The sequence below is a fragment of the Alternaria metachromatica genome (genome assembly GCF_023757995.1).
Source record: "Alternaria metachromatica strain BMP 0045 chromosome Unknown scaffold_1, whole genome shotgun sequence".
Lineage (NCBI taxonomy): Eukaryota > Fungi > Ascomycota > Dothideomycetes > Pleosporales > Pleosporaceae > Alternaria > Alternaria metachromatica.
Window position 1 is genome coordinate 2,500,782 of NW_026055492.1, and position 16,965 is coordinate 2,517,746.

The 16,965-nt window shown below is 50.8% G+C and overlaps 5 protein-coding genes and 1 non-coding gene across 6 annotated transcripts; 4 read left to right on the plus strand and 2 right to left on the minus strand.

Annotated features, from left to right (window-relative positions):
* Positions 1-1,543: 1,543 nt before the first annotated feature.
* J4E83_000809 (uncharacterized protein) lies at positions 1,544-3,761 on the plus strand (the record flags this gene model as incomplete). The annotated part of the gene is made up of 6 exons (XM_049327767.1): positions 1,544-1,979; positions 2,030-2,451; positions 2,505-2,705; positions 2,808-2,934; positions 2,988-3,107; positions 3,160-3,761. The coding sequence occupies 6 exons, from the start codon at positions 1,544-1,546 to the stop codon at positions 3,759-3,761; spliced, it is 1,908 nt and encodes a 635-aa protein (XP_049193912.1).
* Positions 3,762-4,075: 314 nt separating this feature from the next.
* Positions 4,076-4,147, plus strand: J4E83_000810. Its single transcript has one exon. It is a non-coding gene; the product is annotated as a tRNA-Met (tRNA).
* Positions 4,148-7,928: 3,781 nt separating this feature from the next.
* Positions 7,929-8,482, minus strand: J4E83_000811 (uncharacterized protein; the record flags this gene model as incomplete). Its single annotated transcript, XM_049327768.1, has 2 exons — positions 7,929-8,407; positions 8,476-8,482. 2 exons carry the CDS (start codon positions 8,480-8,482, stop codon positions 7,929-7,931), a joined length of 486 nt encoding a protein of 161 aa, XP_049193913.1.
* Positions 8,483-10,641: 2,159 nt separating this feature from the next.
* J4E83_000812 (uncharacterized protein) lies at positions 10,642-13,526 on the plus strand (the record flags this gene model as incomplete). The annotated part of the gene is made up of 3 exons (XM_049327769.1): positions 10,642-11,557; positions 11,613-11,797; positions 11,844-13,526. 3 exons carry the CDS (start codon positions 10,642-10,644, stop codon positions 13,524-13,526), a joined length of 2,784 nt encoding a protein of 927 aa, XP_049193914.1.
* An 822-nt stretch (positions 13,527-14,348) lies between these two features.
* J4E83_000813 (uncharacterized protein) lies at positions 14,349-14,988 on the minus strand (the record flags this gene model as incomplete). Its single annotated transcript, XM_049327770.1, has 2 exons — positions 14,349-14,783; positions 14,926-14,988. 2 exons carry the CDS (start codon positions 14,986-14,988, stop codon positions 14,349-14,351), a joined length of 498 nt encoding a protein of 165 aa, XP_049193915.1.
* Positions 14,989-15,614: 626 nt separating this feature from the next.
* Positions 15,615-16,659, plus strand: J4E83_000814 (uncharacterized protein; the record flags this gene model as incomplete). The annotated part of the gene is made up of 2 exons (XM_049327771.1): positions 15,615-15,669; positions 15,776-16,659. 2 exons carry the CDS (start codon positions 15,615-15,617, stop codon positions 16,657-16,659), a joined length of 939 nt encoding a protein of 312 aa, XP_049193916.1.
* Between the last annotated feature and the right edge of the window lie 306 nt (positions 16,660-16,965).

Genomic DNA, 16,965 nt, shown 5'->3' on the forward strand with positions numbered 1-16,965 from the left:
CTAGACATCTTCCTCCGCATCCGCTAGATACGCATCAGGTTGGCACTACATTCACTCTTGATTAATTCCCAGCATGCAGTACCGGGACCTGCCTCGGCTTTTGACATCCACCTACGGCAGTGAGGGATCCCGCAGTCCAGATTGGCGGAAGTGGCAACTACGCACACACTACCCAGTGGCATCAGTTGACCTGGAGGTAATTTATACAGCGTGGCGTCGTATATTGCAAAGTATGGGGCTGCATATTGCGTCTTGACCATCTGGACGCACGGCGGCAGGTTGAAGCGCTGACGCTATTCTAGGCTTGACTAGCCGCGCCGCCTGAATGCTCTTCGAGAACTGTGCCACCGTTCTGATCGGTCCTTCATCGTGATGTGACAGTGACTCCCGCGTGCCTCCTGCGGGCCTGGCCGCGCTGTCAGCCTCGATCGAACGGCGATTCGTCGTAGCGCTTCGACATTCCACGTGCTGCGACTGCAACAACCATGCTCAGGAATTAACAACGTATCAGACCACCAAAGCTGTAGGAGTCGATACCCCGCATAACACGGCAAACTTATGTCTGGAAGCGAGACAGGGGTTCGGGTTCCCCAAACATTACCCAGTCCGGTATACACGAAGGACGCCATGGTTGCTCGAGTTTAAGAGGGTAAGTCTTCTTATCGTCTCACGACGAAGTATATCGCTGTGCCACCAGGGCGCAGAGATCTCGAGCAACGGCTAAGTTTCACTGGGACAGACCTTGGTGAAGATCACGAAGGGAAATCCTTCATGATGAACAATGAACCTCGGTGATATTGATGCAGAGACTGGAATTAATCTGTAGAGTCATGTGTAATGGTAGTAGTAAAGATCAGCCAGCTCATCCGACACCAGGCAGCAGGTACACTCTTGAGGTAAAAACACCGAATAGACCACGACTCCGCAGAACCCAAGAGTGCCAATATCCAGCCGGCTGGATGGGAGCAGGGTGAGCAGCCACCATCTGACCGTAAGCGAGACGTCAACCGCCAACAGCTCCGTGCGGCCCTGCGTTCCGGGTAAAGTGTTGTGCAACTTCAACCTGATCACGCATCATGTGGTTCTTACGGGGCTTTCGCATCTGCGAATAGGAAGAACATAAAGTACGAATTACCGGAAATACTTGTCCTCGATTGGCTTCACCAAAACCACCAACCCTATTACTCCACACAGTCTATGGACGCCATGGACCGGGATGTCAGAAGGCGAACGTCCAGTTCGGTCAGGCCTCGAAGGAGTGATCATACCCGCAGCCACTGGCGATGTCTAGAGCCTCGGACGCAGCCATGGCGAGCACTCATAATCTAGCGGAGCCCACGTCCCCTGCAGACGCTTTTGGTTGCCTCGTCTCCCTACATTGACGATCTGGTTGTTCAGTCTTGCGATCGCACGTACTCGCACTCCAAACAACGTTCACGCTCCGCTTTCATCACCCCGGATCGACACACATCCCGGCATCTCCATCCCCACGCGCCCGCACCCCACATTGGGCACAGCCGACGGTCGCAAATCCAACACAGCCATGCCGAAGGTATTCAGATATCTGAAAACGGCCCTTGCGCCAAACATCGGAAACGCACAACCACGGGAGTCTGTCGACAACAGTAATGCGTCGCGCAAAGCATCCTTCACATCTTCGGCCGACGATGCATGGCTGCCAGACTTTGATCCGCTTACGATTTCGGCCTTTGAGCTTTCCGAGCTCATGAATGCACAAGCTCTCACAAGTGTGCAGATAGTGCGGTTGTATTTGAAGGAAATTGAACAGCACAACAGAAGAGGAAGACAATTACGTGCATTGATTTCGGTCGCGCCAAAGCATGAAGTGATCAAGATGGCTAGGAAGCTGGACGATGAGCGGGCAAGAGGCAAGATAAGAGGCCCCCTACATGGTATCCCGATAGTGTTGAAAGATAACATTATGACCGATGAGAAGCTAGGCATGGATACCACAGTTGGTATGTGGATAGTTAACTTGGATCCAGGCCAGTGACTTACTGATGTGCAGGATCGTACGCTTTCGTAGGATGCATACCCAAGAAAAGCGCAACAATTGTCGAAAGACTGGTCAAACGCGGCATGATCATCATCGGAAAATCGAACCTGACTGAATTCTGCGGTCTCAAGAACCCTTCTATGCCTCCAGGATGGTCAGCAGTCGGTGGACAGTGTCAGTCGCCGTATGTCTCAAGACACATCGCGAAAAGGAAGCTACACTGGGAGCTTTCCGCACCAGGAGGATCATCAACTGGATCCGCAGTCGCAGTAGCCTCAGGTTTCAGCACCCTTGCCATCGGAACAGACACCATCGGATCGTTAATCACGCCCGCAAACCGAGCCGCGCTCTACGCTCTTAAACCCACAGCTGGGCAAATACCAATGGACGGCATTTTCAACCTGAGCAAGACATTCGACGCCGTCGGCGGCATGGTAAGCACACGCGGATGCGTCAGCTCGTACTCCACGCACTGACGGTACCATAGGCCAAATCAGCAAAAGACCTCGTAGCGCTAATGGACGCCATGATGGTTCCCACCAACCGCGAAGAACACGCAAGCAGTCCACACAGATCGTTCAAGATCAAGCCGGATTTCGGGACGCTCCGCATCGGTATCTGCGAGCCGAGTATTTGGAAGGCGTGGCGTAAAAGCGGGCGGATCAATGCTGACGCCGAGCGATTCATGGTGAGTTAGCGCTTACTTCTGCGTACAGATGGAAGTATAGAACGCACGTTTTGGTGCAGGGGTTGGTGTTGTGTTGGGTTATGCAGTGCTGACATGGTGCAGACGCAGAAATACGATATGATTGTTCAAAGCATGATCGAGATGGGCGTTGATGTCGTGTATCCGGTGGAGTTGCCGAACCAATCGAGTTTGACGATCGATGGCAAGAATTGCTTTGAGCCTGTTGTTTGTTAGTATCTTCCTCTATTGCGCTGGGTATATACTGATACGGATACGATGCAGACTCCGAGTTCAAAGATTGTCTAGCAGAGTTCATCCGCGACTTCAAAGTCACAAAGATGCACTCGCTGGCCGAGATCATCAACTTCAACCTGGACCATCCCGAACTCTGCCTGCCACCCAGTACGTGCCCTCCAACCCACCAAAACTCCCTCCTCTTACTAACACCCCCCAGCCTGCCCCGACCAAAACGACCTAATGGCCGCCCTGCAATCCACAACCAAACGCGAAGAAGTAAACGCCGCACGCCAACACCTCCAAACCGCCGGCGGACCCGAAGGCCTCGACTACCTCTTCACAACCCTCTCCCTCGACCTCATCGTCGCCCCCGGCGACGCCCCCCTCTCCGCCCTCGCAGCCGCAGCCGGCTACCCCACAGCCGCCTGTCCCTTATCCGCGCTCAAACTAAACGGCCAACCCTTCGGCATAACCCTCGCCTCGCGCCCCCACACCGAACACACCCTCCTCCACTTCCTGACTGCCTACGAAAACATCTTCCCGCCGCGCGCACTACCCATGCCGTTGAGTTCGGTGCCGCTGCAGGATCCGCACCCGGAGCCCCTGCCTGATCAGCCTATTGTGGATTTGATTCTGCATGAGTGGGATACGCGTAGGTTTAGCTGTAGTGCGGATGCGTTGGCGGATTGGCTTAATGCGCGCTGGCGGAAGAGTGGGTATGAGTTGAGTGCGGAGACGGTTTGTGAGGTGTTGAGGAGTAATGGGAGGATTGCGTTTAGGGGGCTGGGGGATGATGCTGAGGGTGCGTTCTCGAGATGATGATTTTGTATGATTATGAGTTATGTATTTTGGTTAGGGGTTCCGGTGACTATGTGGGTTAGCGTGGCGTTTGGGTGGATGGGCTTTGTGTTTTGGTTGGGGTGTAGGGTTTTAGCAAGGGATCTCCACAACCACTCGCTTCTTTTTGAGTCACAGCAGAATCTTCACGCTACATCCCACAACTCGTTTGGATGCCCACACAATAGTTTTGAGAGTTGGACGTGGTGATGCTCTACATTTCGAACTCATCAGTCTTCGTTTGCCATTATATAATATAAAACTGGCAAGTTCTCCATCAACCAATCAACCATAAAAGCTGCTTGGCGCAGCGGAAGCGCGCCGGGCTCATAACCCGGAGGACCTCGGATCGAAACCGAGAGCAGCTAGATTGATTCTCTTTTTTTTGCCAAATTTTTGCACATGCCCTGTTTTCCCCTGCGCACCATGCATACATGCCCAGGTGCTATCTTCCTTCTATCGACATTCTTTTTGCATCAGTTCCACGCGCAGAAATTTAGATGCTGCCTAGATGTTATGCATTTTCGTGATGGGATTTATCCAGGCACAGAAGGCTCCAGGTCATTGATTGCTGGCTCTAATCCGACGTAAAACGCGAGTCTGACGCATCCTACAAGCCAGGGGAATACAACTCGATTGTTCGAAATCTCCACAGCAGGTGTCAGTCCTGACATCTGTGTAAATCTTTGCTTGTTCATTGGATACGTATACACAACATAGGTTCTTGTGACTAATGATCTTGCAGTGTTCCAAGCGTCATACCTAGGTAGGCATCAACGATAATCACCACAATGAACCGTCTACTTGAGCCAGCGCCAGCGCGCGACAGAGCCTGTTCCCCTTCTTTTGTCACATGGGAATCGCATTACACTTGCGCTAGTCTTGGTCAAAGGTCCGCTCAGTCTTCTACATTTGTTGTTCTTCACACCCAGACGCCTACACCTCACCACAACAATCATTTCCAGCCAAGTAAACTGTCATGTCGGCGGCCAACAACATACGTGTTCATGTACGTAATGAAAACACTATTCACGGCGTTATCCATCACGATCTCCTTGCTCGTCATTGTCTCCTCGACGATGCCCGTCACGCTATGGGACTAGACTACACCACCGCGCCTAATCTAGGTTTACTTTCTCGGCTTCCGGTAGAGTTGCAACAGCAAGTTTTCCTGCACATGGATGTTGCTACTGTATTGATATGGAGAGGAGTCAACAGAATGGCAATGGACTTGGTATCTCAAATGTTTGAGTGGAAAGAGGTAAGTGAGAGATGCTCAGAGTAACAGCTTTCGGACTAACGCTGTAATCCTAGATCATCGCACTCGCTCCAAGTACCCTAAGAATGGCCATTGGAATTCACTCCCAGGCCACGTTCAGTCTCGCTGACCTTCATACCGCCCTCCACCGCCGGATCTGTGATACCCAGGGCTGTGACACCAATATCACACAGTATATGAATATGAAGACTCTCGCACGTCTCTGCCAGAACTGCTTCGCGCCTCACGCATGGCATATAAAACACAATGTTTCACTCGCATTGGTCCATGGAGAGGAGCTCAGGCTGATTGAGTTGTTCCATACTCTCTACGCGAATGAAAGGAGTGAGTCTAGCAAGGAAATGGCTGGGTCACGCAAGGTACCTGTTACTGAGAAAATGGCCTTCGTTTATATGGGTGCGCTGGAGAAGTGAGATAAGGTGTTGCAGTAACAAAGGGTCAATGTATCGATGGCGGAGATGCGGACAAAAGCTGGGCTGGTGGGTTGGCTTGGAACGAAGACAGTGGACGTTACTAGGGGATGACCGAAGCTAGGCCGCCCTTTTCTAAATACACACTATCAAATGCTATCGAACAAGTATTACCGAAGGTAACGTATACTTCAACCTACGCTATATCCATGAAACATCTAACGCGAAAAGATCTTGTCGTCTCCTAGTCCCAAGATAGCGACTCCACCATTGCACGCTGAGGTGAACTAGACTTCTGCGTCACCACAAATTTAGCAAAAAAGATATGTTCCTAAGCAAGTAAACAAACATTTCCCACGTCCGCGCAAAAAGAGCAGCAAAAAAGATAATAATGAAGTGGACATGGCGAAACTCGAATCCGCGTCTCCCTGCAAGCTCGCTCGCCTTTAAGCCAGTACAACCGCGTACGGGCGCCTTGCCATACTCTGTTCTGTTGAGTCTAGACCACATGCCCTTGAAATGTATTTGATTACTAATCTTGGGATTGAATGAGATATAGCGATAGTGAAAGAAGATGAGATTGAGTACCTAGGTAGAGTGGCTGCCGGTCGGCTTCATCTGGGCAGTACGAAGCGCTCGTCAGTACTGATGGTCTCACTGCTTGCTTCTGCTGCTTTCTCGACACGAGTATCTAGGTATGCTTTCAGATCAAGCAACGTGTCGAACATTTCCTGGGTTGAAAAGGTGGTTGTAGGGATGGTATTGCTTGTCCTACTGGTACTGACTTAGTAAACGTGAAAGTCCTGGTCTTCTTCATTACACTATGTCTCTTTGTTGTGCGCTTTTACATTTTGATGAGCTTGTGGAAACCTCCCCGACTGGAACTGTCGCATTTTGCTGAGATATATGGACGGCTCCTACGTTGCGGGGTTTTATGCGTGGAATATGCTTTCGTTTTGCTGTGAGAGCCAGGAGGGCTATCTTTTGGTCATTTCGTATTACACATCGGATAGCGAGGTCTCTGTCGGTCTGACTGTCGGACGTGGGTGTTGAAGGTACTGCATGCCGGACCTGTTCACTCCATGAGTTTGGTGTATTGATAGCGGGTGGGAATAAGCTCACCGATCATGCATCGAGCCGAGATTCTGCCTCCCGCAGCGATTCTCTGACTGATGCTTTCAACGTCCTGAACTCCTCCTTTAAGCTCTCAATCTCCACTTTTTGATCATCATTCTTCAACAATAGTGCAATATTGTCCCCCTCCAAATCCTCAATCTTTGTCGCTTGTGTCTCACTCCATGCTTCCCTCTTAAGAAGATCCTTTTTACAGCGATCGATCTTCCCCTGAAAGTCTTTTTTCTCGCTTTTCCAGTCTTCTCTCTCATTCTTCAAGTCTTTATTCTCACTCCACAATTCCTTGTTTATCCCCTCCGAAATACCAAACTTCTTCTCTAACTCTCCATACTTTGCCACCCACCCGTTGTGCACAATCTTCGTCTTCTTGTTCGCCTCTGCCAACATTTTTGTGCCGACCGATTCCTCAGTCGTGTCTGACTTGCGTTTCTTTTGTGGGAGAGGGCATCCTGTCTTCGTATGCCCAAACTTCTGACAGTTGAAGCAAAGGATAGTTTCAGTCTGAGGGCAATCGTCGATGAAATGGCCTGGTAATTCGCAGTGGAGGCATTTGGGTGGGAACTTTTCGCACGTCTCTCGGTAATGGCCGTGCTCCCCACAGCTCAAGCACAGATGAGCTGGGTTCTTGCAAGTGGTATCGAAACAAGGTGCCACCATGTCGAATTTTGGCGTGGATCTTTGGCGTTGTAAGGGAAGCCGTGAAGAAGTAGGCTGGTCGAGAGGAGATGATGGAAGTGGTGAGATGGTATGAGTGAGCTGAGTTATCAGGCATGATTTATCTGGCAGTGTTGAGAATTATTAGCGAGGAACGTACCATGAAACCATTCCCAACACACCCCACAACAACAACCAATCCAGTGTTGCGCAGATCGAAAGGGTCGCTTCAATTACGTCTGTATTTGTGAAATCTGTAGAGACTTTCTTCCACCGTGTTCTAAGTCATTCTTATTGCTGTGATAATGCGCGATGATGAGACGACCCAGCCCTGACGAAATCCAGGCCTTGGTGGCTCTAGATTCAAGACATCAGTGTAAATTCATCCCATTCGAGAGAAAGAATGAACACCCTAAAGCCCACATTGACTTTAGGCTATCTGATTTGCATGTATTCATCTTAGTATATGCTGCAGATCTGTTCAGTTTTATATCTGTACGAGGAACACTCAAACGCATCTTGGATAAGGACTATCAGTGTGTAAGATGCCAGGAAAGCTTACATGAAAAGTCATCTCCAAGACTAGCAATACAGAAAAAGTGTGCCTGGTGCATATCGAGAATACCATCGCGACCTATTTCTTCGAAGGCTTGAGCTCATCTATTCATTGAACTACCCGGCCCGTCTAAGACGCAGTTCTAGCTGCCATATGCTACCCGGGTAGTATTCCGTGATACCTTGACGCTGCTTAAGGATATTCTGATTTGCCACCATCCAATTATGAACTTCTCTCAAATCCACTTCGTCTCCGAAATTTTCATGCATATCGCTGATGATGTGATCCAGTTGGATATCGGCTTGTTGCAGTGCCACGCACGTGGGGTTGTCCAATGGAGTCCTGCCGAAGCCGTACTTAAGCAGTGGTTGATACATCTGCCTTGCGAGAGTGAGGGCTGCATCATATCTCCATCGCAGATCACCGTCGGGTTCCTTGATCTCAATGAAGTCGATTTCGTTTACGAGCATGTCTACGGTGGGGCATATGTCATATGGCTTTACAGCGAAACGATCCTGTACGTATCGTTCATAGACTTCCATTTGCGCCTTCGCTGCACTCGGGTCAACCTCGCGAAGTTGAGTGTATCGCAAGTCTGTTCGTTGCATTAGTACCGTAGCATGACAGATAAGCTCCCAACGGGTAGGTTACTTTTGTGTAGACCTTGCATATTGAGAATTGTGTAAGGGTCCGTGTTGATACTCGCTGTGAACGCACGCCAGCCTTCGTGCTGAGTCTTTGCTACTCGTAGATCTTCGCGTAGCTGACCGATCTCATACAGGGCGCGCTGCAGCTGTTGTTGCGTATCTTGTAGCGTTTGACGCGTCTCAAGCAATTCTTCTCGCATCGCGGTGCCGCGCGTATCATATCCATTCTTCGTACATTCTTTGCGAAGATGTCCGAAGCCGCTGCATCCGTAACACTGTATCTTGGCCTTGTCCGGGCAGTCATCCATGATGTGACCTTTCTTTCGACAATGGAAGCAAGTTGCCAACGGACAATCCTTGACCCAATGTCCCTGGGCGTTACATTTGAGGCATCGGCCGCTTCCAGGAACAACTTCGCCGGCGTAGTCGTTCAAGCCTGGGCTTGAAGAACGTGAGCGTGGAGGCGAGCTCATGATGCTGTCGCGTGCTGCGTGGGAGTGTTCGCGAGCCCTAACAACCTCCGAAGGAAGAGTGCTTGCAAAATAAGAACTGGGTACCATATGCGCCATGCTTGCTCATGGATGGATGTCTTTGTAGGAATTCGCGTTGTGTTCGAAGGGTACGCCTGAGGGACGACGACGACATACCCACCACATCGCAGGCGCGAAGCGTCGCGTTTCAGAAGACCTCGTGCTTGTCACGTTCGTGCCGTGCGTGCCACGTTCGCGCCATGCGTGTCACGTTTGTGCCGTGCGTGCCACGTTCGTGCTCGTCACGTCCTGCCGACTAGGCTTGAGATAGTTTAGCTGACATGGAATGAACGCGCATGGAAGTATAAATGCATCCGGCTTACACCGAAACCGAAGATCAGACGAACTCCCGAGGTCTTCGAAGCTTCAGCTGGTGCAGACACTGCCCAGGTGGTATATAGCCGTTGTGACAGCATCTAACAGGCTCCAAGACGTGCACCGAACACGAAGAGATATCGTGTCATGGAGTGCGCTTCGTTGCTCAAAAGCATACAAAGGTATTGAGATTGCAGAACATGAAGTGAAGGGCCGATGTGGAAGTCGCGGTGGAAGATAGTGCGCGCTAAATTCTGGGGCTTACGCGAAAACCTACGACTACCTCCAAGGTATTCTTTACCCACAAGATACTAGGAGTTAGGAAAGCGGAGAAATGGCATAGTAAAGAAATGTATGAGTGTGTTGAGACTGTTTGCTGTAGGCGACCGTGGGTGGTTTCCATAAGTGAACTAGCCTATCACATGATCGCGCCAAGATATCTCGCGCGGACCCTGGAACTCCGCTCCTCCCCAACGCTGAACCAACACTCCCGTTCGCAATATGCTATCGTGCGAACATATGTCGCTACCGAGCCCAACACTCGATCGCCGCAGCAATTATCTTTCGCGTCTTCCTGTCGTTCTTGGACAATTGCTTACCCCGCGGTCGGACGCGTCGCGAGGTGCGCGTGTCTAGCTTGCGCTTCTGGCTTTCGACTTGCAGCTTTACCAAATCCCTACTGGCCTACAAGATACTCGTCGTCGTCATAACCTTTCTCTCTCATGGGCACCGACACGTGCTACTATGCTCAAAAATGATGTCACGACGACGAGGAGCGTCAAATCTAGCCCAGACATCTGTTGTGGGTGATACCTATACCAGTGCTGCAAGCATGCGCTTTGAGATTATCTCTACATCGTAGAAACCTCACGCAATTGTGGGTTTAGCTATGGGCTCAGAACAGCCGATCACCCATGCTTCAATTTGGTCGAGACATTGCTTCCTGGCCGCCTTTACCGTGGTCCATTCCTACGAAGGGTCGCTACATATTCGCCGATCTCTCACTCTCTGCGTACTTCGCCAGCTTCATTAATCTCACTTCCGAGATGGAAGTTGCCTGCATTTATTGCTAACACGTCAGCTCCTTCAATTACTCGCTCTTTCTCTGCCTCTTACCGCGTTCTGCTCTGCCTATCGTCACGGGGTGACCTTCACCATCCATTCCCCATATAAAACTAATCTTTCCTATCTCAACCTTCTTCATCCTTACCCTCTCTTCCCATCACTTCCATTAGAGAAGGGTGAGTAGTCTTCTTACTTTTACTTCAAATACTAACAACAATGGCGTAGATCCAATCCAGTTCCAACGACAGAGCTCGCACCTGCGAGTCTAAATCATGGTGCCTATACCCTTGCCGACGTTGGAAGAGTTCGCTGTTTGGCTGAAGACTCAACCAAACCCAAAACGCTACGATGTCACTATCGAGGATATGCCCGATACACCATGGTCAAGGTTGCCTCGAACGACTATCGATACTAGGCTGAAAGAGTTTGCGCAACGAATAACCATATGTCTGGACAAATATCCCTACGACGACAAAGAACTCGACCATATCGAGAAAGCCGCGCAATCGGTTTCTCAAGTCAAGCGAAGCCCTGCTATGCAAGTGGCGTTTGTTGGTTCCCAAGCCGCAGGAAAGAGCAAGTTACTGTGCTCTCTTTTCAGTCTCGACGGTGTTTCTCCCACTGGCACCTCTGGCAAGGCTTGCACAAGTACAGCTATCCGATACAAGAACTATGCAGAAGGAAAAGACGGTCCAACGAAATTTCATGGCCAGACTAGGTTTCTCAAGACGAAGAAACTTGAAGCCATGTTCAAGGAGCTATGTCGCAACTATTACTACTTCCACCACGCCGAAGAGGACTCCGAAGATGAAGATGATCCCGAGTCCGAAGAAGCCCCAGACCAATCCAAGCTCGAAGCACTCAAGGACACAGCGGAAGACATCCTGGTGGCTCTGTGGGGTTCCAAACAAAGTTTCCTGGAAAGCTGGAGCCCATCCGTATTCAAGAGCGGAGCGTTCGTAAGGCTTTGCCAGCTGAAGTTCAAAGAAGCAATCGACTTCGCAAATGTCGACAGTGATAGTATTGCATACATGATGGGGAATGATCAACATCAGCTCCTGGGCCAAATGATACGATTTATGTCACAAGTCGAGGGGGAGAAATGTCTATGGCCTTTGGTTGATCACGTTATCATCAGCTTTTACAGTCAATGGCTCGAACAGGGACTGGAATGCATTGACTCACCAGGTAAGAAGATTTCCAGAAGACGAACATTTAGTCAGCTCAAACTAATTTCTTGTAGGTTTTGGTGACTCCAACCGTCAGCGAGCCCGACATGCTGATGAGATTCGCGACAGTGTGCAGGTCGAAGTCATTGTATGCAACACGACACGTATCGAGTCGGACGAGATGTTCTTGCAACAAGCACGCACCGCGATCAATCTGCATGGTGCAGAGAACGTGCGCTTGGTTGCTACCTACATCGATGTAAGAATTTGACTCTTGGTATGCAAGCGGTACCTAATGTATACAGATAATCGACGACAATCAAAAAGGTCAGAACGAATGTGAGCCGTACAGCACAATCAATCGCCTGCTGGAAGAAACCCGAGAAATGCTGGCATCATTAGACGACGAAGATGACGTTGAACAAATCGTCAAGCGCAACTTGCTCGAAAAGTACGAAAAGTATCTGGATCGTTGTGTCAAGCGACATATGATAGCAGAACGTGCAGAGAGACTAACAAAAGCTATCGGAGACAAACTGCAGGGGCGATCGGCAGGCATACTCCCACCGATCATTCATACCTCACCAGAAGTGTACATGGAATGGCTGGAGAAGCCAAAATTCACGTTCAAAGATCAACCTGCTCTCTCAGTTGAAGAGACCGGTATTCCACAACTTCGCAGAGAACTCCTTGCTCTTGTAGCACCCCAGAATATGCAAGACTACGAGAGCCACGTGTTCGTCACAGCGCCAGCCGTGATTGAGAAGATCATACGAACAGTCAGGGTAGACATCCATGAGGGTGGGTTCGTCACGATCGCCGACGCGTTCGAGGTAGTGGGACAGAAGTTCATGGTACCTTGGAAAACTGGGGTGATGAAGGTCTTCCAAGACATGTCAGAGAAGAGCATGAAGAAGCTAAGAGCAGACATACCTGCTCTACAGAATCGCATCAACATGAAAGTGGAAGAGTGGTGCAAGTTGAACTTTGCCGCATTCAACAGAGCCATGAAAGGAAAAGGTGCCCTTCCAAACGGGAAGTCGTACGCTAAAGCCCCTCAGAGCGGTCGTAACTTGGACAAAGAACTTTCAGATATACTGACTCCGGGTATCTCTAAGTGGGCAAATACACATGCTTCCTTTATGGCACACATGGAAGAAGTATTTTGCAAAGCTATCGACCAACTCCATCGGCGCGTAATCAACGAACTCGACGATGCCGGTGGCAACATGGTTACGGTCGAAAAGGCCAAGGTTAAGTGGCATAACGACAAGAACAGCTATCCGGAAAAGATCAAGACCGATATGATGGTGCTGGTGACTGATATTCAGCGACTGACGAAGCGCGCTTCAGACTGGGCTGTCATGAAAGATGGCAGAGAGAACAACCTCGTTGGCTCTATCACCAACGAATGGTATGACGACATCCATGACGCTGCACCAAAACTGAAGCCACCGGTTCCAGGAAGGAAGCAAAAGAAGGTTTACGAGAAGCCGGGACGATTCCAGTTCCAGAAGAACCGTATGAAGTCACACTTCTCTGGCTCGAAAGTCCAGTTCGTTGAGCACGCCTTCCAGAAGCTCCAGGCAAAAGTCGATCGAGACACAGGGGCTTTGGTCGACAAACACTTCGAGAGAATCAACGACATACTATCAGAATTTGCTGAACACCTTCGAGGTCGGAAGATGCTCGACTATCAGATCAGCGAGCATGGACGAGCTATTCGCGCCGATCTGAAAGAGCTACTCCCACACCTCCAGGACGAACTTCATCAGATACAGAGCCTTTTTCCACGGCGTGTGAAGGAGGAAGACGGCGCTTCGCCATCCAAGTTCGCCAACTACGCCGACTTGAACGTCGATGACGCGACCTTCCCCGAGATCTACGATAGGGTGATGAAGATGAAGAAGCCCGCTCAAGCTCCGAAGCGCAGTACGAAACGCGACGATGATCCCAAGACGAAGCGCATGAGAATCGAGCAGTCTTGAGATTATCTCGACAACACAGGATCTGGCGTGTACCTCCAGGACCAACTTTGGATCACCTACTTGTCAACCAAGGTTCCCACGAATTCGGCAATGTGTCTACGCGACAATGGGATGGTCGAGGATACATTTCATTCTTTCTCTACTTCAGACTCTCTGCTAGACAAAACTCGGAGCCATGCTGCATGCTAGCCTTTCACATTGGAATCACGCCGCGATCGCCGTGCATGCGTATGCACAGTATCAGTTAGGGCGTGTGCTTCTTGTTTTTCTTCCAGCGTTCACGATGTCTTCTCTCAACGACGGCAGCAATTAGTTTAGCGATTTCTTTCGTTCTATTCAACAGGCGACTTTGAGCCCACTCTCTGGGTTCGGTCTATCCTGCGCAAAAGTTTTTCATCATCGAGCCATGTTTCTTACATACCCAGTCATAGCAACATGAATCACATTCAAGATACCAGCATACCTTTGCCTCCAGTTTATGGTGTACGTGATCAACCCGGTCGTCCACTCGATATCTTTAGCTCGATGCCTCTGACACGTCGCAATCATTCACGCTCTTCCAATGTGCACTGAGATATTCGTCTGTTAAGAGGAACTGAGAGGGATATAATAATAGTCGCTAACAAAAATGTATATGTATCCAGCACGCAAACGAGGAAAGGAGAGTCAAAACAATACAGTACACCAACAGCAATCCGCATCTCCTACTCCAAACTCAGAGAACACCAGTATCGTATATCCACCACCCATCTCCTACAGCCACCACGATCCTCCACGCAAGCCCCTACGCTCTTCCATTCACCATGATAACATGACTCCCCCCTACGCACCATCCCCCCACAGCCCAACAACCTGCATCGCAAACGCCACGCCCGCCAACCCCGTCTTAACCCACTCAACCACCTGCTTCCGCTCAACCGCCAAGCGCACCTGCTCGCCATTCACCTCATCGCCCTGCGCCTCCAACTCCATAACCTGCCTCTTCTCGTTCCCGCCCTCGGTCAGACCAACCGCATATTCGACACCGGGTCCAGACACAAACGCAAAGATGGATGTGTAAAGTAGGTACGGGTGGCGGAAGCGGGCGGGCGAGAGACAGTAGGCGGAGAAGAGGGTGAAGGTTGTTATGTGGCGGAGGTAGGAGGATAGGTTTGTGGATTTGGTGGTGAGGTAGATTAGGGAGGTGCGGGCGTTTATGGCGGTGGGGAGGGCGAGGAGGGAGGGCAGGGCGATGGTCGAGACGGTTGCTGAGACGCCCTGAGGGGGTGTTAGTTATCTGGACAGTGTCTTCTGGGGGTTGTTCCTGGGGGTTTGGTATAGGGAGGGGGGGAGGGGTTGGAGCTCTGATAGCTTTCAAGCGGGGAGCTTGGAGAAGTGAAGTGGCGGGTGGTTGACTTACAGTAGCGATTCCCAGGGTGATTGTTCCGACGAATTTACATATTGAGACTGTTTGGGCGGCCATTGTGATGGTACCGTGAGGGTTTGGGGAGATTGCCTTGCTCTGACTATCGCGAGGTTTCTCTGTCGTGGAGTTATCTGTTGGCAATGCAGGTTGACGTGCATGCAGCGCTTGGAAGATTGCGGAGATGCTGCGGGCATCATCCGGAGCAGGCTGTCATCTTTCGGAGAAATCGGGATGGCCCAAGCTTCCCCTTCCAGAATGCGGAGAAAGAGCACATGTTAATCAGTAATCACGCTGCCACGGCCTATAGAAAGAAAGATGTTGATTCATTGTCAGGACGCTCCTTACCGTACATATTCTGCACAGTCTTTCAAACCTGTAAAATGCATTCGATGCGCGCAATGTATCGCCCTGGGCGGATCGCAAGCATCAAGAGAGTAATCTCGCCAGTCGTACCTCGGCTTACAACACCAACGCGTATCCTGCACGCATCAGCCGGGGCTTGCGGCCGTAACTTTCACACGACGTGAGCAACCTCAGCTACTTATACTCCACTCCATATTGATCTCCGCACTCGACGATAAACTCCCAACGTCATCACCTGCTCACTCACCACCGCCAGTCCTGCACGCTTCCTGTCCGACGACCCCGATAGCATAGAACCTGCCTGGAAAACACCGCGCACCATGCCTATGGAGAAATACCAGTTTATGAGCAATGTCTGGAGGGATGGCATCTTTGGTATGTCCCATATACTGGACAGCAGGCGTGGATAGGCAGACTTGGCCTATAACCACTGCTCAAACAGCCCAACCTCTCTCTCCATCAAAGCTAACAACCACCCCAGACAACAAAGTCGTCTTCTGCACCGGCGGCGCCGGCACAATCTGCTCGGCCCAAGTCCGCGCCATGGTCGCGCTCGGCGCAAACGCCTGCATAATCGGACGCAACGTCGAGAAAACCGAAAACATGGCCAAAGACATCGCAACCGCGCGCCCCGGCGCCCGCGTCCTCGGCATCGGCGCCATCGACGTGCGCAAACCCGAACTGCTGCAAGGCGCCGCCGACCGCTGCGCTCGCGAACTCGGGAGCCTGGACTTTGTCATCGCAGGCGCAGCCGGCAATTTCCTCGCGACCATCGACCAGATCAGTCCGAATGCGATGAAGAGCGTTATCGATATCGATGTGTTGGGGAGTTATAATACGGTCAAGGCGACGCTGCCGTATCTTAAGGAGTCGGCGGGGAGGTATAGGACGGATGGGACGACGCTGCCGGCTAAGGGGACGGGTGGGCGGATTATCTTTGTGAGCGCTACACTGCATTACACAGGTACACCGATGCAGTCTCACGTCTCGGTCGCGAAAGCAGGTGTAGACGCCATGGCCATGTCTGTCGCTATTGAGCAGGGTCCACGGGGTATCACGTCCAATATCATTGCTCCTGGACCTATTGCTGAGACTGAGGGTATGGCGAGGCTGTCGAAATCGGATGCTAAGAGTAAGGTGGCTAAGGCCGTGCCGTCTGGTCGCTTTGGAGCTGTCAAGGAGATTGCTGATGCTACTATCTATCTGTTTTCTGATGCGGGTAACTTTGTTAACGGCGAGACGCTTGTTGTGGATGGTGGCGCGTGGCATACCGCGGGCTTTGCGGGTGGGTTCGAGTATCCTGATTTCATGCTTAGTGGGGAGAGTGTTACGGGGGTTAAGGGCGGGAAGAAGAGTAAGTTGTAGAGGGGAGATGTAGAGACTGGTAGACGTGGAATCTGAAGAACGATTTCGCGGGCTATGAGGACGCTGAATTCATGAGTTGTACCTTCTGACGCTGCCGTGGAGACATCCAACAGATCCCTTGCTTATAGTCGTATCCATCTAACGGCGATGTATCTATCAGTGCGTCTCTTGATAACGCGTGCAACCCTTTCAAAACGAGCGTCTCCATCAACAGGGATGGTACACGTGACACATGTTCCATGAGCTTGACTTTCAAGCGTACGTGACCCGGCCATATATTGCAGTGCTTTCCCTTCCTCCCGCTCA